The sequence below is a fragment of the Leuciscus leuciscus genome (genome assembly GCF_965113295.1).
Source record: "Leuciscus leuciscus genome assembly, chromosome: 19".
In the NCBI taxonomy this organism is placed as follows: Eukaryota; Metazoa; Chordata; class Actinopteri; order Cypriniformes; family Leuciscidae; genus Leuciscus; species Leuciscus leuciscus.
The window spans coordinates 15173058-15194994 of record NC_138743.1 but is presented as its reverse complement, the minus strand read 5'-3'; the positions used below and the strand labels follow the sequence as shown (position 1 = coordinate 15194994).

The 21937-nt window shown below is 37.8% G+C and overlaps 1 protein-coding gene across 5 annotated transcripts in view; it reads left to right on the top strand.

The window, feature by feature from the left end:
* The window catches only part of LOC309482898 (RAC-alpha serine/threonine-protein kinase), a 115411-nt gene extending 97124 nt beyond the window's left edge, over positions 1 to 18287 (top strand). For 4 of the 5 annotated variants that reach the window (XM_082148495.1, XM_082148496.1, XM_082148493.1 and 1 more), the window contains 3 exons: positions 4054 to 4141; positions 14469 to 14571; positions 14716 to 18287. In XM_082148495.1, the coding sequence (XP_082004621.1) occupies positions 4054 to 4141; positions 14469 to 14571; positions 14716 to 14795 (271 nt within the window). In that variant the 3' untranslated portion in view covers positions 14796 to 18287. Of the gene's footprint in view, positions 1 to 4053; positions 4142 to 14468; positions 14572 to 14715 lie in introns of those variants that run through there. The other variant, XR_014200417.1, reaches the window with a different exon arrangement.
* The last annotated feature ends 3650 nt before the right edge of the window (positions 18288 to 21937 follow it).

Below are 21937 nucleotides of genomic sequence, written 5' to 3'. Positions count from 1 at the left end.
TTTTCTTCTACCACATAATAGTTCGTTTTACACCTGTATGACTTCTTATTTTCCTTTTTGAAGTAGCCTACTTTTTGAACTCCATTATTGAGCCGAGTTTTGACTGAAAATAGAATCCATCTTGCAGTCATCAACAGTAGACTGAGTCAGGCTTGACTGAGCATGCTTCAGAATCTTGGTGTGCGCGGAGCGAAATTGGAGCGGGAAATAGGGCGACGCTCCATCCTTTTAAAAATGCCGCTCTGCGTTCTGTCCAAGATCCGCCCGCTTTCTCCCGCTCCACTCCGCTCACATGCAATTTTCTATGAAATACATAGGCCTACACTTTATTGGCTGAATAACTGGCGCGAAGATGACGCACGAGCTCAGTCTGCAGGTAGAGATGGAGGCGGCAAGAGAAAAGGTGAAGATAATGAAATAATGAAAGATAATGACCAAAGTGCTGGCTTTGTCATGTGTATTTCTTGCTATGCATTTACTAGCCTACTTTTAAAAAATGCGGGTCAGGAAGCGGGTCGGGTACAATATTTTCTTTCTTTTTTTTTGCGGTCCGAGTTGCGGGCGGGTTAGTTGAAAACGTCGGTCGGGTCCGGGTTGTTTATACATTGACCCGCGCATCACTGATGGTTACGTCCCAAAAGCGATTGGCACTCCCTTTAGGGCGCAGATCATCTCCCTGTCGGCTCTGCCTGCATCCGACAGTGATGATAGTGATAACCTCCTATGCCCCGTCAGGGCGCTGAGAGTGTACATCACACGCTCCGCCGCCTTCTGGTGTTCCGAGCAGCTTTTCGTTTCGTTTAGTGGGCGCACCAAGGGTCTCGCCGCCTCGAAACAGAGTCTGTCCAGATGGATAGTGGACTCAATCGCAGCTGCATATGCGTCCAAACACCTGCAGTGCCCTATGGGCATCAGAGCCCATTCCACCAGAGGCGTGGCCTCTTCGTGGGCTTGGTCTAGCGGGATTTCTATTCACGACATATGTATGGCGGCAGGCTGGGCCTCCCCCTCCACATTCATGAGATTTTATAATCTGGAAGTCCCCGCCTTGCAGGCTAAACTGTTATCAGTCTAAGCGGGATGTATGTTCTGACCATCTATTATGCGCAGACTACTCCTATGTATTACTAGCTTTTCTGGTAAGCTGCACTAGGGATAAAAGTCTCTTTATACAGACCGGTGGTTCCGCTCTGTATTTTTCCCCATCATGCGCTGATGTATTAGTGCGGGCCCGCGTTGCTGGCCGCCTAGTCTTCACTTGTGGCGCTAGGGCTTACACTTTTCATACATGGACCGGCGAGGCCGCTCTATATATTTTCCCTGTGATGTGCTTGTGTACTGTGCTGGCCCGCGTTGCTGGCCGCACTCACCTCGGGTTTATACACAGACTGGCAGTGCCGCTCTGTACCCTTATGAAGTGCTTATGACGTGCTGGCCCGCGTTGCTGGCCGCCTGTTCTCGCATGTTATTTTCCCTGGGTTCCCTGGGAATCATGCATTGATGCTCGGTGCGCACGGCGTTGACAAGGGGTTCCCGCAGCGTAAGCAACTTACGCAATACGAGAGAACCTCTCGTAAGAGAACGTACTCGGTTACCTAACGTAACCTTGGTTCTCTCTAGAAGAGGGAACGAGTATTGCGTAACCTGCCGTGTCGCGCCACGAGCTTATTCGCTTCAGTCTATGAAAACCAGAATTCCAGCCTGTGAGCCCCTCTTTTATACACGCTAGCCACACCCATTCTGGCGGGCCAGGCGCGTGGAGGGCGTGAAGCGCCCTCATTGGGCGTGACGTCACGCAGGGCTCACTGGTAGGCTGCTGCAGTTGCCGCAGGACAGCCAATGAGCACGCTCATACAGCCTGCCATGGTCTGCTGTCTGCCGCACTGCGTTGACAATAAATACAAAATTAAGGATAATTTTTGGCTTCAGATCTCGAGAAAAGACAACTTTACCCGTAGCGTAAGCAACTTACGCAATACTCGTTCCCTCTTCTAGAGAGAACCGAGGTTACGTTAGGTAACCGAGTACGTTTTAAAGTATTGGGACTGAGGCGCCAGAACTGCAGCTGATAGAATGTGCGCTGTTGCACGATACTACCACGTGTTAGTTTCCATGCTTATTGTGTTTCCACAACAATGTTAGTGAGTAAATCTACTGAAATGGCCACCATAACAGTGGAGTGTGTGATGTGTAAGACGAGAAAGCCGTGTGCTGTATGCGGTACAGGAGCAGCACGCGCTATAGTGCTTTCACATATGCTGCGTTTGCAGTTTGTAGGTTAACTGATCCGCGGCTGTACCAGAAACACATACTCACTATTTTTTATTTATTTCAAATCAAGAAGTTATCAGCAATTTTTATAAAAAAAAATAAAATGCTGTTTTGTCAGCATTGCGATTCTCGTTGTACACATATAGCCTACACTCTTTAATAGACGTATTCACGTTTAAACCCAATTTAATCAACGTATTATTCAATGCATTACTTCTATATAGATTTATATATTTAGTTGCTCAAGCAAGTGGTAAAATATTTAACCATGTATTTATTTTAAAATCTGATTCGCAAACAATTTAAATTAAAACTTAAATTGACAAAAACAGCAGACCTTTTCTTTTGCATTTAAATTTTAGTACAATAAATCTTGCATTTCACAAATAACTTATTTTTCCACCTCCACGAATGAGACGAGTGTCGTTCATTATGCCGCCTTGTTGAGGTAAATTGTAGTTGTCCTTGCTTTACCCCGGTCATTAATTAAATACTACTATTTTTCACAGTCATCTTTTTACTTTAATACATTTATTTAAGTCTATTTTGACTATAGATCTCAAAAGTCCTCCAGTAGCCCCTTAAATAAAACACGAACAGTCCTAACCAGAACGTTCATAAAAAATTTTTTAGCCTACAATAGTTCACAAAAAGGGTCAACTAATAATAATAATTTGCCTATGGTAAGCACCACTAATAATAAATAAAATAAAAAATAAATACAACTATATTTAAAAAAAAGTTATGTTGCCTCTGCTAATCATATCATAATTTCAATTCTTATAGTTTCACAAAAATAGCTTTTATTTCAACTCTCTAGGTCTCCTGACCCCCTGTAGCCTAATATGTTTCCTTTTATCTAGGCCTACATGTTTACATTTACATTTAATTATTTAGCAGACACTTTTATCCAAAAGCCACTTACAACCAGAGAATAACATTCAAATACTGTTCTCATACAGTTCAATTTTTTTTTTTACTTGGGGCCGCATTCACAAAGAATCATATAAGAGGCTACAAGTAGCTCCTAACTGGCGAATTTAAGAGAAACTCCTAAAAATAATGGGCGTGTCACTCATAACTTTAGACTTCTAATGTGTTTTACTAAGAGTAATTCATGAAGCATTCTAGCCCTATAGTAGCACGTCTGGAACAGCTTAGAAGAAGAAACAAATTAATTTACCTACAAACGTGACTTCAGATTCATTTAAAAAAGTCTCTCGTCCTTCTCGGTAGCCTATTCGTGTACGTGTATTCTTTGTTCTCACAAGCAAAGACCTGTCACTCATCATCAGGCAATCACCGTGATCTGATATGAATCTGTAAATAATCATAATAATAATAATAATAATAATACTAATATCATCATCATATTATTAATGTTGACCTGGTTTAACTAACTTTTATGTGATAGCCCTATAGTCTAATAGGTGAATATAGTCTATATATAGTCTATATAGTACATAGTCTATTGTCTGTGCCTATCTCTGGGTTCCTGGCTTAGAAAAAGATATGCACTAAAACAGATTGTGTGTAGTATAGCTTAATTTTGCGCCAATTTTTTCAATAGTTTATGTTGCCCCCCCAAACAAGCCAAATGCCCCTCCAAACATGACATCCTGGTAACCCCTCTGGTAACGAACGCAAAAAGGGAAAGGAAAATTCTGATTTTGTTAACAGTTCTCTGAAAGTTGTTATTGGAAGAGGCCTTAAAGGTAACCAGGGAATCTGGCTGATCAGGTGTTTGTTTATCTTTTCTTGGGTTGTTGTTTTTGTCTGCAGGTTAGGTGGAGGTCCAGATGATGCAAAAGAAATCATGCAGCATAAGTTCTTTGAAGGCATTGAGTGGCAAGATGTTTATGAGAAGAAGGTGAATAATAATAAAAGCATGTAGTCATTGACAAAATGTCACATAATAACATTGTGACGGCCCAAATCTGGCACATGTGGAAAGATGATCTGGCCCACATGACAGATGTGGCCACATGACGATCTGGCCACATGACGGCCCTTGGGTGGCCCCACTCCTGTTTGCCAGATCTGGGCCACAAGCAGGCCATATCAATGCCACATGTCAGCTAAAAGCAAAGAAATAAACCATAAGTGGACCTTATCTGAGCCACAAAATCTGTGTATATTAAATATGGAGTCATTTCAGCCTTAATAAGCAGAATCACTGAAGGAAAGAAGAGCAGAAACACAAGAACTACAACTGACTTCAGCCACAGCCTTAGATGAAATCAACTGAAAATAAAAGAAAACATTAAATCTCTCAAGATCTCAGCAGAGGATTAAACAACTCCACAAACAGCATTACCAGCTTCACAGACTGACTTTATTTCTGTTAGACATCTACAAAAGTTCTCATTGAAAATTAACAGAGTTAATGACACACACAGATATCAACAATCAGCACATGAATCTCAACAATGGTGACAATCAAAAGTACCTCGTTGCAATGCATGCTGGGTACCAGCATAGTACAAAACTCCCAGCATGCATTGCAGCATGAATAAATTATGCAGCTGAACTGTCCTATTATTTTGTTTAATTTTAAATATTTGCTTTTATTTTTTGCTGTTGTTTTTGTTGTGACATTTAGTAGCTTTTTTTGTGATGTTCAGCGTTGATTAAATATTTTGTTGATTGTCACCATTGTATGTGACTACATATCTGTGTGTGTCAGCTTAGATTAATTTATTGTGCTCATGTTTGTTGATTTCATGATGATTTTAAAGCCATCAAGAAGTAACCACCATCCTCTAATGTAATTTCACTTTATCTTTCTTTATTACTGCAAACATGTTTAACAAACACACTGTCACAGCAGCCAAAAATGACAAAAGATATAATAAGAGTTAAGAGCCCAACTAATGGAAACACTAATCACTGTTATGGTGACTACAAATGAAAAACCCAGTTAATTCTTAATAAAAACTTTTGTAGACGTCTGACAGAAATAAAGTCAATCTGGTTAGTAATAAGTGAAGCTGGTAATGCTGTTTCTGAAGTTGTTTAATCCTCTGCTGAGATCTTGAGAGATTTAAAGCCACACTAAGTAGAAATTGTGTTTTTGTCAAACAGCGACCCCTAGAGTCTCTGTGGAATACTTGCACTGTCGTAAATATATTATATTATAACATTTTTACATGATTGCAGCTAAATCACAAGTAAATAGTCTATAGTCTAGGCCTACTATATAATTTAATTAGGGCCCGAGCACCGATGGTGTGAGGACCCTCTTGGAATTGCTCTGTTTATTAGGGCCCGAGCACCGATGGTGAGAGGACCTTATTGTTTTTGCTCCGTTTATTCTTCTTCTTCTTCTTCTTCTCCAAAGTGAATCGCTTTTTAGAGGGCCTAAACATGCACGAAAACTCATGAAACTTTGCACACGCTTCAGAAGTGGTGAAAATTTACGTGTGATGTGGTTTTCAAAATTGGGTGGGGCAAATTCGGTAAATTATTGCCCCCACATTTTGCCCCGGCTCTACGTTTCACGTACAGGTATGAAATTTGGTACATACATGTAATGACCCAATACCTACAAAAAAGTATCTTGGAGCATAGCCCTTAACACAACAGGAAGTCAGCTATTTTGAACTTCCTCCTAGATTTTGTGCATTTTTCGTAATTTCCTGATGTTGTACTTTAATGAACTCCTCCTACAGTTTTGATCTGTTCCTCTTCAAATTTGGTGAGTGTAATCTTAAGGCCTTTGCGACGTTAAATTGCGAAGATCTTGAGTTTTCGTCGAAGGGTGTGCCCTCAGTGGCCTGACAAACGTACACCCAATTTCGGCCTTTTGGTGATATATGTATGATCAGATAAGTTCAATATTAATGTTGCTTGCAGTTCCGATGTTGCTAGGCAACCACAGACAGCCTGCAGTACCTCAGGCATACGATGTCCAATCTGCCCCAAACTTCACATGTTTGATAAGAGTCCTGTCCTGAACACATTACCATGCTCATATTCGGTTATAGCAATAGCGCCACCTGCTGGTAGCAGGAAGTGTGGCAAATACAAATTACTTTGACAAGGAAGTGTGGCAAACACAAATTACTTTGACATAGTCCTCCTATATTTACATACTGCCCACCGTGCTCTGTTTTCCTAAAGGCGCCGGGTGGCGGTGGCACGGGTGCGAGGGCCCTTTTCATCGCTGCTTGCAGCTTTAATTATTATTATTAGGGCCCAAGCCCTGAAAGGGCGAAGGCCCTATTGTTTTCGGTAGGATTATTTATTATTATTATTATTATTTTTCTGTCAACCTTTCGGGCACTTTTGAGACCCTTAACGTGCTCGAAAACTCTTGAAACTTTGCACACGGGTCAGAACCCGCGGCCATCAGGGCCGGGCTGAAGCTGGTACCCGGGCGTGGCAGGGGGGCTCAACAGCGCCCCCTTGAACGGGGTCCGAAAACTTGGTCCATAAATCAGACAAGACATTGAAGATGCTAAATTGCGGACGGATTTTTGATATCTTGAACGGTTTGGCCGTGGCGAGGACACAAATTGATGGCGAATAAGGGACACAGGAAGTGTATTATAACTTCAGCATACATTAACTGATCTTGATTAAACTTCAGCAGTGTGTTCGTTGTAAGAGGCCGATCACATGGATGTGACTATTGTGAGTCAAAGTTATAGCGCCACCAACTGGCAGCAGGAAGTGTGTCCCTTTCAAAATGCTTTGAAATCACCCTCTTATTTTTAACCGATTTGCTTCAAAGTTTATGTGTATAATGTAAACACACGGCAGATGTAGACCTGTGAAAGGATTTTTGATATCTTTAATACTGTTGCCATGGCAACGCTTCAAACTTTAATATTCTTTTTTGATGCTTTTGAGACTCTTAACATACTTGAAATTGGATGAAACTCGACAGACACATCACATTTATTAGCCCGTAGACATGTGCAAAGTTTCAGAAACGGGCGTGGTGAGGGGCTCAGTAGCGCCACCTTTAGTCATAAGTGGGGGGGTTAGTTTTATCAACAGCAACAAAACTTGGTATGTGTATTGTTCTCATCAAGACGGACAACTTTCTAATTTACATTAACGATCTCCGACCAACAGGAAGAGAGATATGGTTTGAATGTGGATTTTCTGAAGAATTTTCTCTCCCCCTCTCTGTGTCTCTGTGTGTGTGAGGGGAGGGGGGATTTGACTATTGCTTTTATATTGTTAATCAAGGTTTCAGGGGCTTTTGGGGTCCTTAATGTGCTCAAAAACTCTTGAAACATTACATACAAGTCGGAACCCCCTGCCATCAGGGACGGGTTGAAGCTGGTACCCGGGCGTGGCAGGGGGGCTCAACAGCGCCCCCTTGAACGGGGTCTCAAAACTTGGTCCATAGATCAAACACGCTTGCATGAATTAATTTGAAACTCGGTACACATATAGATATCATCGGGCCGAACAACTTTCCCCCGGTCAAGTTTTACGCCAGCCCAACAGGAAGTCGGCTATTATGGGTTGTTTGGAAAACGCTTGCTGTGGAATGCGAAGTACTCCTCCTAGAGAATTCATCCAATCCCCACCAAACTCGGTGTGCATGAAGTAAAGACATTGAGGATTCTAAATTGCGGACGGATTTTTGATATCTCGAACGGTTTGGCCGTGGCGAGGAAACGAATTTATGGCGAGAAAAGAGAAACACGAAGTGGAATAACTTCTGCATACATTAACTGATCTTGATGAAACTTCAGCAGTGTGTTCGTGGTAAGAGGCCGATCAGATGGATGTAACTATTGTGAGTCAAAGTTATAGTGCCACCAACTGGCAGCAGGAAGTGTGTCACTTTCAACATGCTTTTGACAAAAGTGGGCGGGTTAGTTTTAACTACAGTAAAAAAAAATAGTTTGTATATTGTACTCATCAAGCCGGACAACTTTCTAATTTACATTCATTAGCTCCGGCCATCAGGAAGTCAGATATTTTGGTCTGAATGTGGATTTTTTTGCAAAATCAGCCTCTGAATTTTTAGACACTCCTCTTAAACTATTTATTTTATTCCCACCAAACTTTTTCAACATGATGAAAATACATTAAATATGCTAAATTGTGAACGGATAATAAATATCTCAAACGGTTTTGATATGGCGAGGGATTAAAGTAATGTCAAAAAAGGAATCAGAAAACATCTCATATCTTCTACAAATGTAATTATACACCGTTTATTTTTATAGAAAATTATACAAATATTAGAACTAAACCCATTTTATTCTGTTTTTGCAATTCAAGAAGTATAAAAAAAGTTAAAAACAGGCTTTTTAGTGCTATTTGATTCAACAAAAAAGCTAACATAGGGCTATACTGCCCTCTTGTGTCCAAAAGGATATAAAAATAGTATATTAAACTTTTTACTAGGTAGGCCTATATTGTATTTAAATATAAATGTATTAGGTATATGACTGTGAGGATATTTTCCCATCGGTTAATCGACGTGTGACACGAGCGGGTGCTTTTAAATCGCTAATATAAAAGTGAAAGTAAAATTCGGACGTCCGCACGGACATTGATAATGGTGCACACACGTTGGAAAGAATGATACTTTTAAACATAACACTAAACCGCCATTAGGTGTCGCCAGGCGACCGTCTTAATGAGCGAGTCATTGATTCATTCGTTCAAACGATTCGTTCGAATGACTGAGTCATTCATGATTGAGACAGATGTTTATGGATTGATCATTGAATCTTTGAGTCAACCGATTCGTTCAAAATGCTGAATCATTCAGTAATGAGAAAACAAGTTGCCGTGAGATGCGTGACGGTTCTGCTGTGATCTTTGTTTAACTATCTTTGCTACTGAAACAGAACAAAAACAGTCAATATTGCATCTAAAATGTAAGTGACTTAATTATAACTGTTTATTAACCTGTTGTATGAAATCAATGTCACAGTTTCAATCGTGATTGTATTCAGGAAACGGTAGCCTACTCGTCAAGTGAGGTTGCTTAACTCTATCATAGGTTATAAAATATATAAAAACTCCATATTTGTAATTTTTATAGTCAGTATGTTGTTAACTGGGTTTCTTTTTTGTGTGCTGCGCTCATTTGTTTACGTTTCTCCTGGAGAAGCTGCACGAGCCTCAGCAGCGCAACCTTGTTACCATTGATCAGTAATACATTTATTATCAACTGTTGATTGCAACTTAAAATGAATTTAATAAAATTAGAATAATCTCTCGTTTTAGTAATTCCCAAGTTATTTTTTGTCATTGACGTTCAAATCAGGCTACTCTGGTCGGGCAAGCCAAATTCTCTTTCAGGTAGGCCTATTGTATATATATATAAATATTTTAGGGATGTCGGTTAATCGACGTGTGACACCGCTGGGGGCTTTTAAATCGCTAACTTAAAGTAAAATACAGATGTCTGCACAGACTTTAATAATGGTGCTGAGTAGAGCGAGCATTTTCAATGAATTCCTATGGAAGTAGGAATTAACTAAAAAACGTTCGCTCTGTTCTGCTCGTTCCTCGCCGTGGGCGCTCACAGTTATGAATGCCTGTTTAGCCAAGAGCTTTTAGTTTAATTTTAAAATGAACGCCATTTCGGGGGGTGGATTGCTTGAATTTATTTTACAAAAGCACAATGTTGTGTTTTATTGCGAGTGTATATAAATAGAAGTAAACACTTTGCAGTTTGAATGATGTCCTGTATGAACAAAATTATGTGCCAATTATGTTTTTATGTGTCTACTGTTAAATCACACACACATTCCAGCATTGCAAACTTGACATCGCAGCCTGTTCATTATAGCCTTAATAAAATATAATAAAATAGTAAACCTAACATATACACACTGCTCTGTTTAAATAGTCAGTAGTACAGTTCGTACATTCACAGTAAGCACTGCTCCACTGTGATTTTTCCAAAGCACATTTTTGCGCGTGTGAAGAGGATGATTTTTTCCGTCGATATTGGAACACGAGTGAAGTACAAAGCCTATAATAAAGAATAGTTTAGCATCCAAATACATCACAACTGTTGAAACGTTTTGATTCTAATGGAAGGGTTACGTGAGCCCAACACTTACTTTCGTTTTTATTTTTACATTAAATTTAAAGGATTTGTTGTGGAATATTTTGAGTGTATCATAAAATCAGAATAAGGTAAGACAAGTAAAATTTCCCGTCTTTATTATATATATATATATATATATATATATATATATATATATATATATATATATATATATATGTAAATATAGCTGCGAGCAGCGATGGAAGGCCCAAGCAGGTGGAACCGCCACCCCGGTGCCTTTAGTGTAACTAAAGGCACCAGGGTGGCGGTGCCACCGGCTTGGGCCCGCAATCGCTGCTCGCAGCTATATTTATTATTATTATTCTCCGCATTTAATTGCATTTTTGAGGGCCTAAACATGCTCGAAAACTCACGAAACTTTGCACACGCGTCAGAACTGGCGAAAATTTACATCTGATATAGGTTTCAGAATTGGGCGGGGCAAAATGGCTCGATAGCGCCACCTATAAAAGTTCAACGGAGTGCGCCTCCCGCTATGTTCCACGTACGTGTACGAAATTCGGTACATACATGTAAGGACCTAATACCTACAAAAAAGTCTCTTGGAGCGTAGCCCTAAACACAACAGGAAGTCAGCCATTTTCAACTTCCTCTCAGATTTTTGTGCAGTTTTTGCCATTTTCAGGCCTCGTACTTTAACGAACTCCTCCTACAGTTTTAATCTGATCATCTTCAAATTTGGTGAGTGTAATCTTAAAGCCTTTGCGACGTTAAATTGCGAAGATCTTGAGTTTTCATCGAAGGGCGGGTCCTCGGCGGCCTGACAAATTTTGATGTTTCGCCATGAAACAGGAAGTTGCTGTAACTCAGGCATGGAATGTCCAATCTGCCCCAAACTTCACACTTTTGATAAGTGTTCTGTCCTGTACACATGACCATGCTCATATTCAGTTACAGTCATAGCGCCACCTGCTGGCAACAGGAAGTGGCATGTTTAACACTGTTGTGGACTCCTAATAACATAAAAAAGTGCCAGCAAGTGCTAAACATGCTAACAACATACTAGAAACATGCTAAAACATGCTAGCAAACACTTAGCTAAGTGCTAAAGCATGCTATTACTGCAATTAAATAGGAATTTGCTGTAACTCAGGCACGGAATGTCCAATCTGCCCCAAACTTCACACGTTTGATAAGAGTCATGGCCTGAACACATCTACATGAGAATATTCAGTTATAGTAATAGCGCCACCTACTGGTAACAGGAAGTGTCATGTTTAACACGTTGATGCCATTCTAGCAACATGTTAAAAATGCCATTGACTTCTAAACATGCTAGAAACATGTTAAAACATGCTAGCAATACTTTGCTAAGGGCTAAAGCATGGTAATTCAATGAAACAGGATGTTGTTGTTACTCAAAGAAGGCAATGTCCAATCTGCGCCAAACTTCACACTTTTGATAAACGTTCTGTCCTGAACACATGACCATGCTCATATTCAGTTACAGTCATAGCGCCACCTGCTGGCAACAGGAAGTGACATGTTAAACACTGTTGTGGACATATAAAAACATATAAAAACGTTCCAGCAAGTGCTAAACATGCTAAAACATGCTAGCAAACACTTAGCTAAGTGCTAAAGCATGCTATTGCTGCAATTAAATAGGAATTTGCTGCAACACAGGCATGGAATGTCCAATCTGCCCCAAACTTAATATGTAACATGCAAGAAACATGCTAGCAACACACAGCTAAGTTCTACAACATGCTAGAAATGCCAAAGGAAGTTGTTGTAACTTAAGCATACAATGTCCAATCTACCCCAAACTTCACACGTTTGATAAGAGTTATCTCCTGAACACAAGTCCATGCTCATATTCAGATATAGTCATAGCGCCGCCTGCTGGCAACAGGAGGTGACGTTTAACACTGTTCTGGACTCCTAATAACATACACCAACTGCTAAACATGTTAGCAACATACTTGAAACATGCTATCAAATACTTAGCTACTGTAAGTCTTGAAGCATGCTATTACTGCAATTAAATATGAATTTGCTGTAACTCAGGCATGCAATGTCCAATCTACCCCAAAATTAATATGTAATATGCTAGAAACATAATAAAACATGCTAGAAATGCTAAAGGAAGTTGTTGTAACTCAAGCATACAATGTCCAATCTGCCCCAAACTTCACATGTTTGATAAAAGTCCTGCACTGAACACATCTACACAGCGATATTCCGATATAGACGTAACCCCACCTACTGGCAACATAAACTGACATGGTTAACACAGTAATGTAGTACTAACCACATAACTACTGTGTTCTAAGCATGCTAGAAACATACTAAACATGCTAGCAACTACTATATATACCTCCTTAAATGCACATTGCCCAACCATGCTCTGTCTTCCTAAAGCCACCGAGTGACGATGGCACGAGTGCGAGGGCCCTTTCATCGCTGCTTGCAGCTTTAATTTGTGTTGTTTTTATTGGAATGTAAATGCCAGATAACATCAATTAAGTTAAATGTACGTCGCATTATTTCATAACATTGGCCGTTATGATGTCATTAGACATGATTATTGCAATTTATCATAATAGTTTGCAAATTGTGCTCGTTTACACTATTTACAACCTCTACGTTAGGCTTATTTATGATAATTATGTGAGATATTGAAAGCTGTTCTCATGATAATCGGAGGAATCAATCAACAGCGTCGTCTGATATCCCTCAGGACTACGTGATAAATACACCTCACAACACCTGAGTTCAGCTGGCAAACTAATTCGTGAGGCATAGCTATCTGATTTATCAAAACGATTCCATTTACACCTGGTCACATAAATGTATTTTTGCGAAACGGATTTAAATTCGATCTTCAATTCTTGCGCTTTATGCAGATTTAATGGAGTTCACGTCACCGAAAGCAACAGATATGAGCTGCATTTTATAGATCATCAGCTAAAATTTCAAAATCAAAGACCGCAATAAGAGAGAGCAGTAACAGCCCTGGTAAGATCATTTCGTTTCTTTACTTTTAATGATGAAGATTGTGTGTTAAGCGTCTGCGACTTACTTTCACTTTGATTTGCTATAGTTTGCACGTTGGCTTGATGCAGTTGCTCATCTGCGGTGATGCGTGTTCCAGCGCGTCGTCATATCTGGATATAACATAATAGCCTATACAACGCTCTCACACGTTTTTTTTTTTGTTTTTTTTTAGCATTTTTGGGAGGAGTACAATTGACATATGTGGTTTCAAAAACCATATGCATTTACACTTGTCCAGTTTCGTCTGGAATGCGTCTCAGATCTCCTCCTGAAGTGGTTTGAGGGATCGGATTCAAATCCGTCTCAAATGCGTTTTGGAGGGCATTTAAACCTGGACTTTTCATGATCGGATAGCTATCCGATCTGAGAAAACGCATGAAGTGGCCAGGTGTAAACAACCCCCATGACAAAAACATACGCACGAAAGCCGAAAACAAATGCTGGTTGGCCTCTCACGTCCAAATTTGACGAAGTGGTGGGGGAAGTGATGTATGCCGTAAAGCAGTCGAATTTTGTAGTTCTTTTTGTGCTCTGGTTACTACCCGAACACCGAAGTTACATAGTGCCAGTAAAAGCGATACAGACCCTGTCAGGCTATGGCAGACGTGTCATTCAAACTATTGTAAGTCGATGTACCATCACAAGGATCTTGGAAATATATTATGAAGGTTGAAAAGTTACATAGTGTCGCTTTAATGTCTTCTTTTCTCTTCAGTTGATTTCATCTAAGGCTGTGGCTGGAAGTCAGTTGTAGTTCTTGTGTTTCTGCTTGTCTCTTTTTCTGTTCTCTACTTTCATTCAGTGATTCTGATTGTTAACATGCTTATTTAGGCTGAGATGACATCATATTTAATATACACAGATTTTGTGGCTCAGATAATGTTCAGTTCTGGTTTAATTATTTTGCTCTTGGCAGACATGTGGCATTGCTATGGCCTGCTTGTGGTCCAGATCTGGCAAACAGGAGTGAGCCATCAAAGGGCCGTCATTCCACGCTGCATGCGGGCCAGATCATCATTCCACATGTGTCAGATGTGGGCCGGATCTGGGACGTCACAATGTTGCTATGTAGGATGCTACGATATGCCTCCAGGTAGAGGTCACTCAAGTATAATATTGTTTTTCTGTTTCTCCACAGCTTGTTCCACCTTTTAAGCCTCAGGTAACCTCAGAAACAGACACTCGCTATTTTGATGTGGAGTTTACAGGGCAGACCATCACCATCACACCCCCAGGCCAAGGTAACATTACACTACATGCTTACAGTAACTCTCAATCAACAGATATTTGGTTGTTAACGAAGGCGCCATCTAGTGGTGACAGGTTTCTTTATAATGATATAAAATAAAAAAGAATAATTAATTTCATTTTCTCTTTTTTTCCAGATGAAAACATGGAGTCTTTTGACAGTGATAGAAGACCCCACTTCCCTCAGTTCTCATATTCTGCCAGTGGCACAGCATAAATAACCCCTTAAAAGAATAGTTGACCCAGAAAATTTGTGATCATTTACTCACCCTTAAGTTATTCCAAATATGTATGACTATCTTCCTTATTTTTTTTATATCCGGGCAAAACTTCAGTTCTGTCATTTGTGGAGCTTGACACCATAGGCCTGTTGCAGGAAGCTAGTTGAACAAACTTGAGCTTCAGAGTAGGTTTAGAGTTGACAAAAACATACAAATCCAACATGGTTTCCCTTATGGAACAAAAATATATTTCCATATATTTATTAACAATATAATATATTTTATTAAATTATATATTGCATTAATATATTGTGTTATATAGTATAATATATTGAATGATACATAAGAAATGTACGTTTTTTTTGTTGTTGTTTTTTTACCATTATTTACGATAAATTAACACTGTATAATGTTATAAATTGAGTGTATTTAGAAAACATGTGGAAAACAAGTGCCTTAAATTTCTCAAGGATGTTTTACTCAAAATCATAAGTTTCTAATATAGAAACATACCAAAGAGTGTTGGGACAATGATAGACTGGGCATTTATTTGTATTTGTTAAACATCAGCTTGCTGTAGTTAACAGATATCACTGCAATATTTAATCCTTTTAGATATAACAACATTCAATATATCATCAGTGTTTCATGGTCTTCTGCTGGACTGAAGCACAGACTCTACTCTTCAGCACAATTGTGACCCACAAAACTTAGACAACAGAAACCATTTAAATCCCAACAGAACATTAAATACTAACAGATCTCTGAAGATCTCAGCAGAACTTATTACTAACAGTTTGACCTTATTTCTTTCAGGCGTCTACATAAGTTCTTATTGAGAATTAACAGAGATGTTGATTTATTGAAAAGAATAACGAATAAGAATAATGTGTTTGCTTTAGTTGGGCTCTTGACCCTTGACTTTTTATCATTAGTTTTCCTCTGATTGCTGAAAATATGTGTTTAAGACAGTCATATTGCTAAAAAATCCAAGAGAATTTTTTGGGATAATCTGTTGTCATAATCATTATTAATTATACTGAGTCATATATCTCATCCCAAGGTTTATCACAAAAGTCTGTTACATCATTTGATGCATTTAAATATTGGATTATGAACAATGATATGATAGCAAGAGAATCAGCAATATTGTGGAAATCAGATCGTTTTTTTTTTTTAAAACACATTGTGCTCAAAACATTTTGAACTACTGCCATATTTTTACACAGACAGACATCAGGAATCAGCATATGAATCTCAACAATAGTGACATGCTTCATGCTGCACATGCTGGGAACCATGGATTAGTTTTATACTATGGTAGCTCCCAGAATGCATTGCAACCTTAATCATGTTTAAAAACGTCTCAGATTACTACAACAGTGTTTATATTACAACATTCAAGCGCATTGAATGATTTAACAGATTTTTGTGAAAAACCTGGGGGTGAGATCTGTGACTCTATGTGTATAATTAATGATGATTATGTCATCATCAATAAATACCCAACAGATTATCTACCAATTTCATCATGTCTCTTTAAGCTGTATAAACAGTTACAGCACTCAGATTAATCTAAAGATATGAAGTCAAAAATCAAGAGCCCAACTAAAGCAAACACTGATCACCATAATGGTAACTGTACAATTATATTATTTTCAATAAATCATCAACATCTAAAGCTCTGCTAAAAGCTACTTCTAAATAAGAGCTTCTGTAGACGTCTGACAGAAATAAAGTAAAATTGTTGCTAATAAGTGAAGCTGGTAATGCTGTTTTTGTGTTATGTTGGAATTCTGTGCACTCCCCTTATGGTTCGGGTCAAATTGACCCTAATTGGATTCAATACAATTCCTCAAAAATCACACTATGAAAAACAACAAAGATTCAGGTACAAACTGTAAACTTTTAATATCAACATTTGTCAAATATTCCAAAAAATATATATCTGAAGATATGATTTAATGAAAATGTTTTTTAACCATTTTTTAAAACTGTTTTGTTTTGACAAAATTTGAATATACATTATATTGATATATATTTGCATATAAACATTTTTTTTTTTTTTTTTTGCTTAGAACACCATAACTGAACAATTAATCAATTAATCTGAGCTCATTTTTCCTGCTGTCTATGTCGAAGTCTCAAGATATTTCAGATATCTTGAATATATAAATGAGAGCTTATTTTACTATCTGTGTCTGTCAAAGATTTTCATTTGTAATTTGCAATTAATTCTGAACACCATGATTTAGCTTTTTCAAGTGTGTTTGGTTTGGGTTAGAGCACTTTTAGATACACTTACACTTTAGAACTGGAGTTGATGCCCTGACATACATAAAATAAATGTTTTTATTTTGTGTCTGTACAGTTGCTTTTGAATAGCTGCCTATGATGGTCAAATTGACCTGCGAACATCACAAACGTAATAGTAATTTTGTTTGTATATGTAAAAAAAAAAACCACCAGCATGTTGAAACTTTGCATGCATGTTCATGATGATAAATGTGAAAAAGTCACAAAATATCAAGAAGAAAAAAAAAGGTTTAATATTATTTCAGGTAGCTTGAAAAAATAAATGATAGGTAATTTTTACCATCTGTGGCTGACAAAATATTTTTCTATATTGAAATAAGTGTGGAAAACCTATTTTTTTAGCTTCATAAGGTAGTAAAAAAATTAAATAACAAAATATAACCAAGAAATGTTATTATTTTGGGTCCGTACAGTTGCCTTAGAGCGTTAAAATATGCGGGTCAAATTGACCCGCGAACATCACGAAAGTAACAGTAATTTTGTTTGTATATGTCAAAAAACACCAGCATGTTGAAACTTTGCATGCATGTTCATGATGATAAATGAGAAAAAGTCACAAAATATCAAGAAAAAAACCATAGGTTAACCAGTATTTCCAACAACTAGAAAATCCAAACGGGTCAAATTGACCCGCAACATAACACAAGGGTTAAGCCTCCTCTGCTGAGATCTTCAGAGATCTGTTAGTATTTTATGTTCTGTTGGGATTTAAAAGGTTTCTGTTGTCTGAGTTTTGTGTGTCACAATTGTGCTGAAGAATAGAGCCTGTGCTTTAGTCCAGGAGAAGATCAAGAAAGATTGATGATATGCTGCATGTTGCTTTATTTAAAAGGCATTTATCTTTTGCAGTGATCTGTTAACCTCTTTGTTAAGCTGATGTTTTTTATTCAGTTAAGTTTCAGTTTGATAAATAGAAATGAATGCATAGTTTATTTTTTTTCCAGACACTCTTTTGTATGTTTTTATATTAGAAGCTTTTATTTTTGGGTTAAATTTAAGCTTAAATTTGGGTAAAATATCCTTGGAGAAATTTAAGGCAATTATTTTCCACGTTTTGTAAGTACCCTGAACGGTATTACAGAGTAAATGTATTGTAAATATATTTTCCAACATATGTGGCAAATCCTTATGTATTATTACATGTATTGTTATATTTAACACAATATATTAACGCATTTTATATATATATATATACTGTATATATATATATATATATATATATATATATATATATATATATATATATATATATATATATATTATATATATAATATATTTAAAAAAATATATATATATATTTTAATATATTTTTCAGTATATTTACACCATATATTGATCATAAATATATGTAAATATTTTCATTCTGTAAGGTTTAGATCAGGTTCAGTAGGCTGACAACGCTGATATAAACATTGTCAACTCAGAGTTTGATCCAGAGTTTATGATTAACTCTGAAAGTGTGTCATTTGCAGCGAACAGCCAATCACACGAAACACGGAGAGCATCAGTTTGATTGAGAGAGCAGCACAATTCACTTTTCTGCTGAAGATTAAGAGATCGTTATGTAAAATGCAAGTGAATCAATTGAATTTAAATAATAATTGACATGTTCACGAAGAGTTCAAAAGAAAACACTTAAGCTTAATCAGTTTAAAAGCTTTATATTAAAGCTTATGTAGATATTTACTGTATATTAATTTAAATGCAAAGTTTAATGTTAATTGTTAATTCATATAATAATTATATGAATTATAAATAATTATAATTCATATAATATAAATATAATAAATAATTTGCCGCAAAAGACAGACAATTTTGTCTAAATTCTTTCACTATGAACTGCTTTAATTTGGAGGAGATACAGGGGGAGTAGCTTTATGGCATTACACATACACACATATATATATGTGTGTGTGTGTGTGTGAAGTCACTTTGCTCACAGCTGATTGGTCCAGTTTAGGTTTGCGATCTCGAACCCAGAATAAAACCTGCTCTGGCCATGTAGCATAAGTTACCATGGCGATGAACCGCTAAAAACCAATCCGCCTTCTTGAGAGTTTGCTGAAATTAATCTTAAATTTACCTGGGTAGCAACAGAAACCGGCTTCATGCAACAGGCCTCATGTCCACATTGAGAACGACCATTGTGGCATCAAGGCACAACCGCTTGTGGCTTCCTAGACTGGATGTGTCATAGTGAACGCTCCAAATCCATTTGTCATGTTGTCAGAAGTAGCGTAAGTCAAGTCAAGTCAAGTCAAGTTTATTTGTATAGCGCTTTTCACAATACAGATTGTATCAAAGCAGCTTCACAGTATTAAATTAAAATAATACAACAAAGTTTGTTTCAAGAGGAATTTATTGATTGATAAAATTAATTTAAATATCCCCAAAATATCCCCAACTGAGCAAGCCAAAGGCAACAGTGGCAAGGAACCGAAAAACTCCATCAAGTGACCTAATGGTGTCCTAAAACTCCATCAGGTGACCTAATGGAGAAAAAAAAACCTTGGGAGAACCCAGGCTCAGTCGGGGGCCAGTTCTCCTCTGGCATTTATGAGCAAGAGGCCGGATTGTAGTTTGAACTGTAGGATTATATGAATGCCTGGCTGAAGAGATGCGACTTTAATCTAGTTTTAAACTGGGAGAGCGAGTCTGAGCAACGAACAGTATCAGGAAGACTATTCCAGAGTTTTTGAGCCAAATGTGAAAATGCTCTCCCTCCTTTGGTGGTTCTGGATATCCTAGGTATGAACAAAAGCCTTGAATTTAGTGATCTTAAAGAGCGCGATGGATTATAGGGCGATAGAAGATCCGTTAAATAGACTGGAGCTAAGCCGTTTAGGGCTTTATAAGTCAGTAGCAGTACCTTGTAATTAATACGGAACTTTATAGGTAACCAATGCAGTGATGATAAAATCGGTGTTATATGATCATATTTTCTTGATCTCGTAAGAACTCTAGCGGCGGCATTTTGGACTAACTGTAGCTTGTTTATTGAGGATGCAGGACAACCAGCTAATAAAGCATTACAGTAATCCAGTCTCGAGGTCATGAATGCATGAACTAACTTTTCTGCATCAGAAACTGATAGCATATTACGTAGCTTAGCAATGTTTCTAAGGTGGAAAAAGGCTGTTTTTGTAACATATGAAATATGATTTTCAAAAGACAGGTTGCAATCGAGTATAACACCCAGGTATTTTACTGTAGAGGATAAAGTAACAGGACATCCTATGATGTTAAAGTTGTATTGTGCGAGGTTTTGTGTGCGGTTTTTTGAACCGATAAGTATTACCTCTGTCTTGTCTGGATTTAATAAAAGAAAATTACGCGTCATCCAATCTTTTATATCTTTAACACACTCTGTCAATTTTGAAAATTTAGCGTTTTCATCCGGCCGTGATGAAATATATATTTGAGTGTCATCAGCATAACAATGGAAACTAATTCCATGTTTCCTTATAATATTTCCAAGTGGCATCATATGGAAAATAACAGAGGGCCTAATACAGATCCCTGCGGCACTCCATAGTTTACTGGAGTTATGATCGATTTTTCTCCATTTAAATAGACAAAATGGTAGCGGTCAGATAGGTATGATTTGAACCAGCTTAGTGCTTGTCCTTGAACACCAGTATCATTTTGTAGTCGATCTAAGAGTAATCTATAGTATCAAACGCAGCACTAAGATCAAGTAAAACTAGTATTGAGATACAGCCTTGGTCAGAAGCTAAAAGTAAATCATTTGTGATTTTAACGAGCGCAGTTTCAGTGCTATGATGCGGTCTGAATCCAGACTGAAACTTTTCATAGATATCATTTTGTTGCAAGAAAGAGCCCAGTTGAGCGGACACCACTTTTTCTAATATTTTAGACATAAATGGAAGATTTGAAATGGGTCTATAATTTGCTAGATTATTATGATCTAATTGTGGTTTCTTAATGAGAGGTTTTATAACTGCCAGTTTAAATGTTCTTGGAACATGACCTAAAGATAAAGACGAGTTAATAATATTGAGGAGAGGCTCTTCCACTACAGGTAACACTTCTTTCAGTAGTTTAGTAGGTATAGGATCTAATAAACATGTTGTTGTTTTAGATGAAGTGATAAGTTTATTTAACTCTTTTTGTTCTATAGTTGTAAAGCACTGTAATTGTTCTTGCGGGGTGATAATTGAAGCTGAATTATAAGGCGCGATTGAAGATTGAACGTTTACAATTGTGGTTCTGATGCTTTCTATTTTCTCAGTGAAGAAGTTCATGAAATCATTACTACTGAACTGTAACGGGATATTTTGTTCGGGTGACGTCTGTTTATTTGTTAGTCTAGCCACGGTGTTAAATAAAAACCTTGGATTGTTTTGGTTGTTTTCTATTAGTTTGCGGAGGTGCTCAGCCCTGGCCGCTTTTAGGGCCTTTTTATAACGTGACATACTGTCTTTCCACGCGATTCTAAAGACCTCTAAATTAGTTTGTTTCCATTTACGCTCTAAAATACGGGTTTCTCTCTTTAGAACATGTGTAGTATTGTTGTACCATGGTGCTTTATTTTTCTCTCTGACCTTTTTTAATTTAATAGGTGCAACCACATCCAATGTTCTAGAGAGAATGGTGCTCATAGTGCTAGTTAGTTCTTCTAGTTCATCTGTTTGTTTGGGTTCAGGCGGCAGCTGAGACAGATTAGATAAGCAATTTGAGAAATTATCTATGGTGGATGGGAGGATTGTTCTGCCTGGTTGATAACGCGACGCCGCATGACATATTACAGCAGTACGTAAGCATGTGGAGTGTGCCAGAAATAGAATGGGGCATCAGTTTA